Here is a 13,091-nt window from a genome sequence, read left to right on the forward strand (position 1 = left end):
TGACCTCGAATCTCCTCCGAGTAACTCAGCAAAAATACATCATTTCGTCATAAATGAATCTGGCATTCTTTCCCCCTTGAAATAGATCCTAAAAAACCTGGGGGTCCCGACAACATACCAGATGCATTTTTTTAAGCGTTACGCGGAATGGATGTCAATGTTCTTGCTGATTATTTTTGAAAAATCAATGACAACAGGCGCAAACCCCGGAGAAATGGAAAATTGTGCATTTTGGTTCTTTAGTTCTTTCCAGGTGTGTGGCTTATGCAACACGGCTGAGTGGTGCGTATAATTACAGGGTGAGGTGCAATAAACCTCAGTTGATAGTTGGCGCTTGCCCTGTTGCATCACGTTCCTTTTTTATACTTGTCCCATTTGCGCCTTTCTGTTTCAAACATGTCTTTTTCTAACCTCATTCTCACGACAGTGTCATTCTTCAGCAGCTATTGCTTCATTTCCTGCTCTCTAACTTTAAAACTTGTCTGAATTTTCGTTACTCTGGTTGTTTTTTTTTCCTTTCACGTGCCTAAGTCCTCAAATATGCGAATTGCTCCTGTTTTGTCATTTTCTTTAAGCGTTTGTATAATGCGTATTGTCTTGCTGGACTACGATTGCCTTTGTGTTCACACATACTTGAACTGGGTTATTTTAGTGTATAGGAGGTCCCTCTCCTGCGACGACCTCAAGTGTGAGGCTAGCAGTATGTTCAAATAAATACAAATAAAATAAACTTTTTGGGACCATTTTCGGAATTTGCCTCGGGAAAGAGATGGGTAGCCGTTGCCACAGACAACGCTACTCGCTACGGGATCACGCTGGCACTCCCCACCAGTACGGCTGCTGATGTTGCCGACTTTCTTTTGACCGACCTCATCCTACATCATGGTGCTCCCCGTCGACTTCTTGCCGACCTGGGCCGATGCTTTTTGTCTAGAGTTGTCGCTGACATTCTTCGGTCGTGCTCTACAAAACATAAGCTCACCACCGCCTACCACCCGCAGACAAACGGCCTCACATAACGCCTCAACCGCCCTCTCACCAATATGCTGGCTATGTACGTTTTTCGGGACCATCGCGACTGGGATATACCGCTCTTCCCTATGTGACCTTCGCCTACAACTCCTCCCGCCATGACACTGCCGGCTACTCCCCTTTTTATCTTTTGCACGGCTGCGGGCCCCTGCTGCCTTTGGACACGCTGCTTCCCAGTTGTACTGCTAAGGCATCTGCACACGCCCACGAAGCCATTACTCGCGCTGACCACGCCCGCCAACTCGCACGGTCCCGGCTACTCGCTTCCCAGCTCTCAGCAGGAATTATACAAGCGCTGTCACCGTATGGTCTCCTCCTCTGGCTGCGTCGCCTTGCTTTGGTCGCCATCTCGCCGCGTGGGGCTCTCTGAAAACCTTCTGGCCCGCTATATCGGACCGTACTGTGCCCTGCGCCAAGTCACTGCTGTCACCTGCGATATCGCTCCGGGCTTCCTTGGTACAACGTCCTCTCATCATCAGACTGATGTTGTGCACATTTCTCGCCTCAAAGGTTACGTCTCTCGTCCCCTTCCACGTCCTGATGTAAACCGAGACGATGCATTTTCGACCGGGAGTCCGTGCAACGGATAATCTCTGTCTGGTGTGTGCGTGCTATCCGCTCGGTGTTCGCTGTAATCTGTGCCCTGTGCTCCGGTCGTTCTTGTGCCTACCTAGACTTCGAGCCGCGTAACAATATTTACTGCATTTATTTATTTACGGTTTGCCCAAAGTCACTTCACGGTCATACTTGACACGAACCGGTGAGCTGGTTGCAAATAGTGTTTTTGCACTGCAACTCGCCACTAGTTTCACCCCACTCACCCTGGAATTGAGTAGCCGTGCTGACGACTGCCTGCATCGCTCACAAGTAGAGCAGAGCGAAAAGTTGGGGATGTTCTCATTGGTTCATTTTTATGCATCGTATATCGCAAAGAAAGACGCGACAGTTGAGGAAGGCACACACCACAATTGCGCTTGCGTGTGGGACTTCCTCAGGCGTCTTTTTCGCGCTCAGAGCTACCGATGCAGCCCACATCGAGGCGAAAAGCATGACCTTCCTACACGATGCGACACGTGATTCATCTGCAGGATTTTCTGTCGTCTTGTGTCTAGCGTGTGCAGGCACGCAGATCGCTAGCCTAAGCAGATATGACATTCGACTACCGACCCTAACAAGGCGGAGGCGACTGTGTGATGTCTGGTCGGAATTATTCCACTGCTTTCCACTAGGGCGTCCATGAAAGACCATGTTACTTCGACTCTACATACTTTATCATAATCCGATGACAATGGGAGGCCTTAATGCCAAACACACCCGTGACCCCTGCGGTGCCGTAGCACGTTAAAGGATCCCAGACGCTTGAAATCAACCTGCAGCCCTAGACTGCGCGCCCTTCTCTTGCTTTTCTAGCCGCCGCGGTTGCTCAGTGGTTATGGCGCTCCGCTGCTCACCCGAAAGATGCGGGTTCGATCCCGGCTGCGGCGGCTGAATTTCGATGGAGGCGAAATTCTACTTGCGGTGTACTCTGCGATGTCAGTGTGCGTTAACGAGCCCCAGGTGGTCACAATATCCAGAACCCTTCACTATGGCGTCTCTGAGTGGGTGGGGGACGTCAAACCCCCCGTAAACCAATAAACCATCTTAGTTAAGACAGGTACCGGCTTGACGTCCCGGTGCAGGAAGCCCACTTCGTGGATGCTCTGTATGGCGCGCAGTATCTGCAGGCCCAGCCTGAGCGTGGTGCTCAGGGAGAAGGCGCCGCGTGGCTGGGCGCGCCGCAGCTCGGCCAGGTTCTTGCCCTGCAGTTGCATCACCACGTAGTTGAAGCGGTCGTTGCGGCCGCAGCCGATGAAGCGGCACACGTGCTCACGACCTGCGTACGCGCCGGCCCGAAGTCAGAATTAGGTTAGCCAACGAAGCCAGAAGCCTGGCATTAAGACATATTCTCACTTGACAACGAGTGGCAAGAAGTGCTGGGGCATGCACCAGGCAAAATTGCTGTTGGAAAGCCGATTATTACACCTCTACATTGCTTTCGTAGAATTCAGGCTCATGTAATTGAATTGCATTTTCCACGACTCCTCCCAAAAAGTGATTTCATTAATTACAATTACTCGTAAACTTGATGTTCTCAGTTCTGACGCACGCAAAGAAATACATTGGCGACAGGTTGCGCGAGCATTCGAGGTTTTTTAATTTGTTGTACCGCAGGAGCAACTGAGCCTCCAAAGTCTCCGTTGAAAATTTTGCTCCGCTTTGCGTGCACAAAGACCAAAATCATGGCATCTACAAAGAACAGACTTTTTAGTTTAAATAACTTCTAAAGTAATCGATTATTTCTGCATAGAATTCACTACCGCGCCGCATTTTATTACATTATTATTTACCATCAAAGCGAATAAATTCTCGTAATTTTGTTACAGTAACTTAAGTCCATTTCTCTGCTGCGCCAAATTAAATATCGAGTCCCTAATCTGTGAACACACCACACCAAAAGAAAACCAGAAACAGTCAGAAGTGAATTGATACAAAAACTGTGATTTATATCCAGAATAGTGCCGCTACAAATAACGAAGGTCTCTTCAAAAGCGAGGCAATAAAAGCTGAATTCGGACAACAGCTCCTACTTAAAAGAAGCAGATAGCCCCTTCTTTATTAACTATAGGTTATCGCCGAGAGAAGGAATGGCACACGGAGAACCAACTTGAATAAAACATCACACAATATGGCTAGTCTACTGCAAAGCAGGGCAATCTTGCTCTTGAACAGTCTGCTCGAAACTTTTAGCGCGAAAAAACGTCTATCTGCACTCCCCACGCTTCAGCGGTGCGTGTGTGAAGTCCGGTCACGTGAAACCCTCAACAGGTAAACCGAGAACGGCAGCGCATGAGACGCGCGGAAACTGACGAAGAAGTGCACACCTCAATTGCTCTTTGAGTAGACGTTCGCGTCCAGCGCTAGCAAATATGATTCTAAACGCTTTCCAACTAGCCTAAGCTTCCGCCTTAATATGCGCCTTTTCTTCTCTCAAAATCAGCGGAAGGTTGACTTCGCCTGTTTTGAGGAAAGAAATGGTGCCTAACTGGCTCCGTGGGTCAGTAGACAACTCAATCGTGCTGTGAGGTCCAGGTTCCGTCAAAAGTTCCCAGGACACAAGCTCCGCTTTCGAGCTCCTCTAGTGGGGCAGTTACGACACCTCCGAAGCCCATAGGAGAAGTATCATTCTCACTCACACATGAGAACATTGATAGTTTTGTTGCTCGACTGCGACGGTGGAATTCCGATGGAGGCGAAATTCTAGAGGCCTGTGTAATGTGCGATGCCAGTGCACGTTAAGGAACCCCAGGTGGTCCAAATTTCCGGAGCCCTTCACTACGGCGCCCCTCATAGTCTTAGTCACTTTCGGACGTTAAACGCCCATAAACTAAACTAAACTGTTTCATAAGCGGCAGGATATGTCACTGAAAAGCAGACCCTTCTGGCTTGTTAGCTTTTGACAAACCTTGTACGTGGCGGTGGTGTACACCTAAAAAAAACGTCAATATTTCGTGTTTAGCAATGCTAAATCGCCAGCCTTTTTTCAGGGAAGCACAATTATCGAAACGCGCAGGCCACGTGGTTGATTAAGACGTTCATTATATTTTATTGTGAGCTTATCTATATTTTGTTATCTTTACGGATTCCTTGAAGCCGAACCTTAGTGCAGAGGAATTCAAGATATATCCATCATTCCTTGACCACAGCTGTGCCCTAATGGTTCCAGCATCCGCCTCGCATGCGGGAGGTACAGTCTTTGTCAAAAGTAACCAGGCTGCTTCTGGGCCGCCGCGGTGGCTCAGTGACTATGGTGCTCGGCTGCTGGCCCGAAAGACGCGCGTTCGATCCCGGCCGCGGCGGCTGAATTTCTTTAGAGGAGAAATTCGAGGCCCGTGTACCGTGCGATGTCAGTGCACGTTAAAGAACTCCAGGTGGTCGAAATTTCCGGAGCCCTCCACTACGGCGTCTCTCATAGCCTTAGTCGCTTTGGGACGTTAAACCCCATAAACCAACCAGTTTGCTTCTCATTCGTATAGTAGACCCCTCACGTCTTCTGTAATGGTCAAAAACTTCTTTGAAGGTTAGGGAAGGGGTTCTTCTCACCATACAGAGATTCAGAGCTTGAGGGCTGGCTTAATAGTTTTAATATACGACTGAAACGCAAACCATGCAGCCTGCTTACTTTTGACAAAGACTGTGCATGGTTTCATCATCAGTACTGCCGGGGAGGGACCCATCAGTAGTACCACTGGTACGAGCTTTCCCCGCCTTGGGGGTCGGCTTATCGGGGATGAAATACTTGAGAAACGGGCTTTTGGCTACACCTTGTTTGCTGGGAAACACCTTGTCCCATGGAGCTGTTTGGTACGAACTATTCTTTGGCCGTTAATATTCATTATCTTCACCACATCTGTCACCTTACCATGAACTGTCTGCTTCGTTTTAGAAGTGACGGTAACATCTGATATTTAAACTACCTGCTACCGGCACTGTTGTAGTAAGTACTGCAGAGAGATGACTCGTAGCTGTCTTATACAAAAAGTCAGCATGCACAGTTTAAGAAGCGCAAATGGTTTGATGTGTGCCTCTAGTTGACACATGGCTCACCCTGAAGCTTCTTGAGAACTGCAACCTCCATCTTGAGAACCTGCTTGGCCTGCTTGGCGGATTCGAGCTTGAGTGCAACAAGCTCTTTGGAGATCAGGTCCAGGCCCTCGTAGATTTCGCCGAAACCACCACCGCCGATCTTCTTCATCTAAGAAACGACACGAAACAGCACAAGATGAGCCTCCAACATCTTTTAGAGGAAAAACTTTTTGTCATTCCTTTGTCATTTTTGTCATTCCTGCTGAAAGATAATCTTCAAAATGTGCGTGACAAATTGTATACAACAGGACCTTGCATACGACAGTGGAATTCAAAGAAACTTAAAATTAAGTACAGCTAAATAAAAGCTGCCCCGGGGAGCAAAAACAAGGGTTGTCTTCTTTAGAACTTCGTCATAAAGTAAACAGATCGCAGCGGATGCTTGTATATCGGCTGGTTCATCTAAGATGCTCTGCGATTTGCTCGAATAGGTTTCAGTGCGAAAGCACTACACCCCGACCAAGAGTCTTGTAATCTTGTTCTGTGCTGTCGGGGTAACTCGGGTACGCTCGGGCTAGTTCGGAAGAACGTAGGGCCAGCTGCAGTCAATGGGAAGAAGGCGCCGCGCCAACTAGATCACGCACCTCGGAGACGTCATCAGAACCTGCCCATCGGATTGTGAGCAAACTGACCACCGTCGTAGGTGGCACTTAAAAGGAAACTGCATAGGTTTTAGTAATGAACGATCTTAAGAGGGTAGAATGTGTGAAACTTGGAGATAAAAGCATTCGAAGTCTTTTTGGGCTAGCACATGAAATAGTGAAGTAATCGCCGAATAAAATCCGGACGCCCTTCGAGCTTCTCCGCAGCGCACAACGCCAAGTGGGGGGCGCATGAAGACGTCATCGAAGGTATCGGTACATTTCCAACGCACAAGCGCCTGCTTTGAAGAAAAAAAAACAACGCCACAGAAGGCGAACCCTACCGAGAGTTGTTTGGCAGCGTCTAACGCGTCAGGGCAGGGTGTGGCTGACAACAGCGGTAATTTGAAATCATACCTTCCGTGACGTCATGCTGAGTTTTCCTGCACTCTTCTGTTGCACTGAGGAGAAGCGCAAAATTCAATCGTCGATTACGTCACTGTTTTATATGCTAGTGCAAAACCACTTGGCATGCTTTACCTACAGCCTACATAGATTTGAATCCTTCAATATCGCGAAATTCACAAAAAAGTGCTGCAGCTGCCCCTTAATTAATGTTCTGTCGCTACAGGTTGCTCGGTAAAAGCACCATGTGTCGCACAATCCCCACCAGTGGCAGCACCTCTCATCGCAGGGCAGCGGCGCAAGCCTTAATCTCGGCACGTCTGCGCGAGGAGTGGCATGAGGACTGTCGGCGATCTATGAATGTTCTGCATACGTGGGCATTCACCCACTGAAGCTATCGCGTCATAACGTGAAGTGTGCCGTCCATTTGAAGAATGAACAGATGCTTTCGCACGTCTACTCGGTTTAATTACGTTAGACCCCTGCCACTTTTTTCGTGTTAGAACAGTACTTTTTTCGCTTTATTCCGCTTTTTAAGCGGAATAAACGTAAGTTGATAGTCAGGGCTCGTGGTGTCAGTTCTTTCTTGGCTCTTGTGTGTTGCGCTGTGTGAACCCGCTTCGAACTTTTTTTGGCACAGCACAGCAAGCGGTGTAGCGCATGAGAATGCAGTTAAGGTGTGCGAACTAGTAGTCTGCTTAATTAATACTGAGGAAACTTTTTAAGTATTACGTTGAGCTCATTATTAATTGAGAGGCGTGTAGCCCACCTTACGTAATACCCTTCTCAATTTTTAGAATTTCGAAAACACATTTGTGATGACGCAGCGCAAAGCACAGGGAAAAGAGACAAGCTCTGACTTACAACTCATTTTTATTTCGAAGAAACACGGCTTTTTGTAACTTCTTCACACCTTCAAAACATATGCGTCACAACGATATCGTTCAAGCGTTCTAAAATGCCAACCGAAGATTTTTAATCAAATTTTTTACATGTTCAATTCTTTCTTTGTTAATGCAACAGACGGCGTGCACTGACACAGTCTTCACGCAGCCTCGCTATCGAAGCTGGCTCGATTATAACTGCTCTTTGTGATTAGCCAGTGCTCGACATTTTTCGAAATCAGGTGCACAAGTTCTTGAGGTGCAATCTCTGCAATGAATTCCTAGGTTCCTGGAAGCTTGCTCGAAACTAATTTTGTGCTCTACTAGTCTTTCGTTTATGTAACTGCCAGGCTGTCTAATGTATTGTTTCCCACTTCTGAGTTTATTAGGGGCAATCATCACGACATTCACGCCAGCTTTTCGACCAATGCTTTTCAGGCGATGGGAAACGTTGTGAATGTACGGCATTGCTACCACCGGCCTCCTTCCTTTCTATTTATTTGACTCATCTTGCTGCTCGGACCTAGCCTGCATCGGGCGCTTTTTCATCCGCTTGGCATCAGACACCACAGGTGTGAGGGGGCGAGCCGTTCTGTTTGGTCAAGAAAGCTCGCTTCCATTTTGTGAACACAGGATTTTCTGAAGGCATTTGTGAGCTATCATTTTAGGACGCTTGAACGATATGGTTGTGACGCATGTGTTCTGAGGGTGTGAAGAAGGTATAAGAAGTAGCGTTTCTTCGAAATAAAAATGACTTGTAAGTCAGCGCTTTTCTCTTGTCCCGGTGTTTTGCGCTGTTCTCTCACAAATGACTAACTAACTTGCCGAAGCTGCTGTCCTACCCGCAAACACAGCTGCCCTCGGCGCTGTGGCCCAACAAATTCTGCCTTCATCGCGCCAAAATAAATGCGCTTTTGAAAAGCTCCCAGGCAAGGCAACTCCTCCAAACCATGCAACTCGCCAAAAAAGGGAAAATTTTTGGGCCACAGGTAACTGAGTTCTAAAAATTCTTAAACTGATAGTAATATTATTTACGGTTGGCTACATGCCTCTGAATAAACATGGATACTAAGACTAATAGACAAAAAGATACTACTCAATATTAGTTAACAAGCCTACCAGTTAGCATGTCTAGCTCTATTCCGATGCGCGACACCGCTTACAATGTAAGGCGAAAAAAGCGCTCTTCTAACTAAAAAAGCTGATTTTAAGACGTACAGAACGTCTTACGTGGAACCCCCTGTACGTGTCGTCTTCGCAGAAAGTTACCAGATAACGACACTTGCGTCTCAGCTGTGTGGTGGAGCTCCTACTACAGCCTCAAAGACCAAAAAGCCTCTATTATAAGTGGCCATGAGGCTTCTCCTTACATCGCAGTGGCTTAGAGACTAAGGGCTGTCGTAAGTGCACCGTGACTGCACAGCTAAGAAACAAACCCTTGGGCCTTGTTAGCATTGACAGAGACGGCACTGCTGCGGGAAAAAAGACTGCAAGTGATTTCAGCTGCAGTAGGTGCCGATAGCTCTGTTGTTAACTGTTGGCTCCAGACCGCACTTGAAGAGGAGGTTTAAGACGTAACCACGTGCTCCAATGAGTGAGAGACAGATGAGGTGATCGTTGGTAGACACGCAAGCGTCCTGCAGTTTTTTGTCCCCGATAGTCAAGTAAATGACAGAACATGCAGGTGTAAGAAGGGCACCAAATCAAACTTTGTGCCTCATACGTAGCTTTTACTCTTCCTGCTGAAGTACCTTATGTTCAATGAGAAGAAATTCAATACTTTCTTCCGTGGTTAAGAAAAAACGCAGCTCTAAAGATCGTTGTCGTCAGGCTGACTACGCCACTGCCGGAAGAAGGAGCCCTCTCCTATATCTCTCCAGTTAACCCGGTCCTGCGCCACTTTATCCACGCAAACCTTTTGATCTCATCCGCCACGTAACTTTCTGCCGCGCCCTGCTACGCTTGCCTTCCGTTACCCTTACGTGCCCTGTACAAACCCATTTCTTCTTCTTCATGTCAACAAGGATGTCATTAACCAGCGCTTGGTCCCTGACTCATTCCGCCTGCTTACTGTACTTTAGTGTCGTACCTCTCATTTTCCTCTACATAGCGCGCTGCGTTGTCAGCAATTTAAGTTAAATCCTTTTCATTGACCTCTTCGTTTCTATCCCACAGGTTAGTACCGGTAAGGTATAGCTGTTCCCTTGAGAGCTATTGTTAAACTGGCATTCCTTACCACGCCGGTATCAACCATTATTAACAAATGGCATCTCTCTTTTCTTTTTACAATACTGCAAGAGCCGTATGCATAACACCTGGCACGCTCTTTATGTTCGCCACTAAAATCGACCAGTTTTTTAATTGGGTTCCTGCGCAAGACTAACCCACTTTAGGCGTTCTCACCGGCGTTGTTGCTGTAAGAAAAAGTTCCGGAGCATAGCGTACAATCGGTTTCAGCTATGAACATGGATTGAGAGGGAACGCGACATTACCGGATTGTTTAGTGTGAATAATTACCAAAGTTCGTGCTCCTTCCCCATACTACAATGAATACGTCATTGTAAAGTATATGGGTATGTATCCACTACATGGTGCTCTTGTGAAGCTTCTTCTGGCATCTGCCCGAAACCTGCGTTTCCTATATGCGAAAGTTATTTTTTTTAAACATGTCCAAACCAGCCAAGAGCGGAGTTACTGTGTTCCTCAGCATGAAAGTGGTAAAGGTGTCACTCAAAGAACAAACGAAGGCAGGTCGCAAGCAGCGCCGTCTTTTGCTTGGTGTTATCGTTAGCGCTATCTTGGTCGATCGAGTTGAAGGGCGACCAACTGAATAGACAGGGGTTGGGGGAACACCCACCACTTTCCACCGCTCTTTGACGACATGTCCGGGCTGGAGGAGGTCTTCGCTGGTCATACTGATCCGGTAGCTGGACAAGTTGTTGTTGTCGTCCTCCTCTTCGTCGCACGACGCAGCGCCGCCGCCATTATAGCTGTACCTGCGCAAGAGGTGGAGTGTACAAGAGTGTCAGTCGGGCACCTTAATCGCAAGGCAATTGAGTTGGGCGACCAGGACAAATTGCCGTGGCGGTAACGCTAGCAAAGATCGAAGATCATACACCCAGAAATTCTGAATGAGGGAATTTTTTCATGTTTTTTTTCATACACCAACCAAGATATCCGCAGATCCCCCCACGGCAGGCTGGCATTTTTTGTTATTAACTCATTGTTATCGTCCAAAAACGTTCCCTATAAGTTTTAAATGGCAGCATTAACTGCATTATGCCAGCGAGGGGAAAACCATAGAAGAAAGATTTTTCTACACATCGGAAGAATGGGCCTTCAATATTTCCATAACAATACCTTAAAAAATTACAATATTCGGTGTTTCTGTCTAAGAGTCCTGTACATGATCTGGCACTTAAACGATAACCGATTCCCGATTGAGGTTTAACTGCTTTGAATATGCTTTCGCGTGTGCCATAGCCGTTATTCATAGCGAGGTAAACAGATTTGACTAGTCGGTCGTCGTCGCTTTAAGTAATAACGAAAGCGACGACAGCATGGCCCCGCAGAAAGGACCGCATTGACGAACGCGACCCAAGGATGACGGGCGGGCAGCAGCACGTCCTCACTTCGGTGCATACGAATCCACCACTACCGCCTCTGCCGACTGGTGAGACAAACCAACACTGAAGAAACAAGTTGGTCGTCTAGGTGCGGGCTAGTTGGATGCTGGTGTCTCGCAAAACCGAGGAAGCGTCGCGGCTCGCACCACTTGAAACCCCTCCTGGTAGTACGCGAGCTGTCCGTAAATGACCTTCAACTTCCCTGCTCTCCCGAAAAAAGAAAACAAAAAAGCTTTTTCTTTTGGCAATTACGCATGCTTTCTGGTCACAAAGCCCAAGCCCTTCTTAGCCCTCTTAAATCTTCATAAAAGATCCCCCCCCCCCCCTTCCATAGAAATACATCGTGGCCACTCTAGATATTCAGAGAGGACGCGGCAACCACACCGTGCGCGTGATGCCGCCCAAGAAGACTTCTGGGAAGGACAGCCACATACACGGAGATCTGCGGATGGCCCCAACCGTGCGACAGCCTGTGTCTGCCACCGTCCTCACGTACCACTGAAAAATATACCTTTCATTTGTTCTGCAGCCCGAACTGCGCGGCCCTATTTATCCAAAGCTGCCGAGTGAGCTCGTCTAATGCCAATGCACTGCGCTCAGACGGAGGACCTTAGCAGGCAAAAGGCGCGAGGCAGGTGTAACGAGCACAACGGTACCAGTTCGCTTAAGTTTTAAAGAGCTCCGCGCCTTTCTTAACTTGCCCCGGCACAACATTGATGCTATTAAGGTGGCAATCTGTGATGCGAACGGGCTAATGCTCGAAAATTACACGCATCAGATGAAAACCTACAGACGTTCCCCATGTCCTCAAATCATCAGCAAAGTTGCGACAACGACCACAGCTTGCGAAACGAAGTGGAAATATTAAAAGCGACTTCTTTCTCGTGCGTCCCGAGAAACGCGCAAAACATGCAGCGCTGGAGTCTGCTGTCCTGGCACCCTAAGCAATGAAGCCAGAAGAAACGGGCGGGCGTGAAGGACCGTGCCTCTCTCGTATCTATGTTTGGGTGCTCCTGCAGCGCTGTACTACATGTTCGTGCACACGAGGACTTCGCTCCTGTGCGCAAGAATGAGTCGCTGTGCTCCAATTGGCTCCGACGGGACATCTTTGTTGAGAGCGACCGCAGCTTCCAACGGTCTCCGAAGAGCAGCCACATTGCGCGGCAGGAAGGACGGCAGGGCTGTTTCGATTGCCAAACGCGGCACCGAAGCCAGACCAGCCCGGTAACCTGGAAAGCCAGCGGGGCACTTCCAGCACAACGCAGCGACGGCGACGATGCCCTGGCGGAGTAAGCAGCGCCCAGCGAACGGCTCCCGGACTGCTAGGCAGGTTGTGTAAGAGTAGGATTTCGCCAAGCACTCGCTGGCATCGTGGTCTCGGCTTGACAGCGTCGCATTCCGTGCGTTCGCCGGCTGCCGGTGGCGAAAAGGACGCCTACTCGACTGGAGACTGCCCTGGTAAACGACACGTGAGACGCCTTGCAATGCCAAAATTATGTGGCGACCAAGCCATCAGGCACAGGAGAAAGCGCGCTACGCAGGCAAAGTCACGTAGCAGCGGCCTTTCATTGCGCTCATGGTGGCTACAGGGGCTGATGTCGTTGACTAATAAAATAACAGCGTACACTACAGATATTAACGCTTTTAACAAGGGATAGAATCTCGTGTACATTATTACTTTGTTCGGTAAAAATGTATGCATAACAATCTGTGTGCAATCAGTGTCGATCGGTCTTGATGGCGTCCGTGACTTCGAAAAGTGAAGAAATTCCGCTTCCTTGCATGAAGCACTGCTCCGAAGTCACGGTTTCACATCTATCTCTGCCACCACACACTGTTTAGTAATGCGCGCATTTCCAGCCGAATTGAAATATTACGCT

At 48.2% G+C, this 13,091-nt stretch overlaps 1 protein-coding gene across 3 annotated transcripts in view; it reads right to left on the reverse strand.

Annotated features, from left to right (window-relative positions):
• Asator (tau-tubulin kinase asator) overlaps window positions 1-13,091 on the reverse strand; it is a 198,981-nt gene that overhangs the window by 43,260 nt on the left and 142,630 nt on the right. For all 3 annotated transcript variants that reach the window (XM_089555291.1, XM_089555290.1, XM_089555292.1), the window contains exons 2-4: window positions 10,443-10,581; window positions 5,677-5,824; window positions 2,691-2,905 (exon numbers count right to left, since the gene is read on the reverse strand). In XM_089555291.1, coding sequence (XP_089411417.1) covers window positions 2,691-2,905; window positions 5,677-5,824; window positions 10,443-10,581 — 502 coding nt within the window. The remainder of the gene's footprint in view (window positions 1-2,690; window positions 2,906-5,676; window positions 5,825-10,442; window positions 10,582-13,091) is intronic.

The sequence above is a fragment of the Amblyomma mixtum genome, chromosome 8, assembly GCF_055824585.1.
Source record: "Amblyomma mixtum isolate Tamu chromosome 8, ASM5582458v1, whole genome shotgun sequence".
NCBI lineage: Eukaryota > Metazoa > Arthropoda > Arachnida > Ixodida > Ixodidae > Amblyomma > Amblyomma mixtum.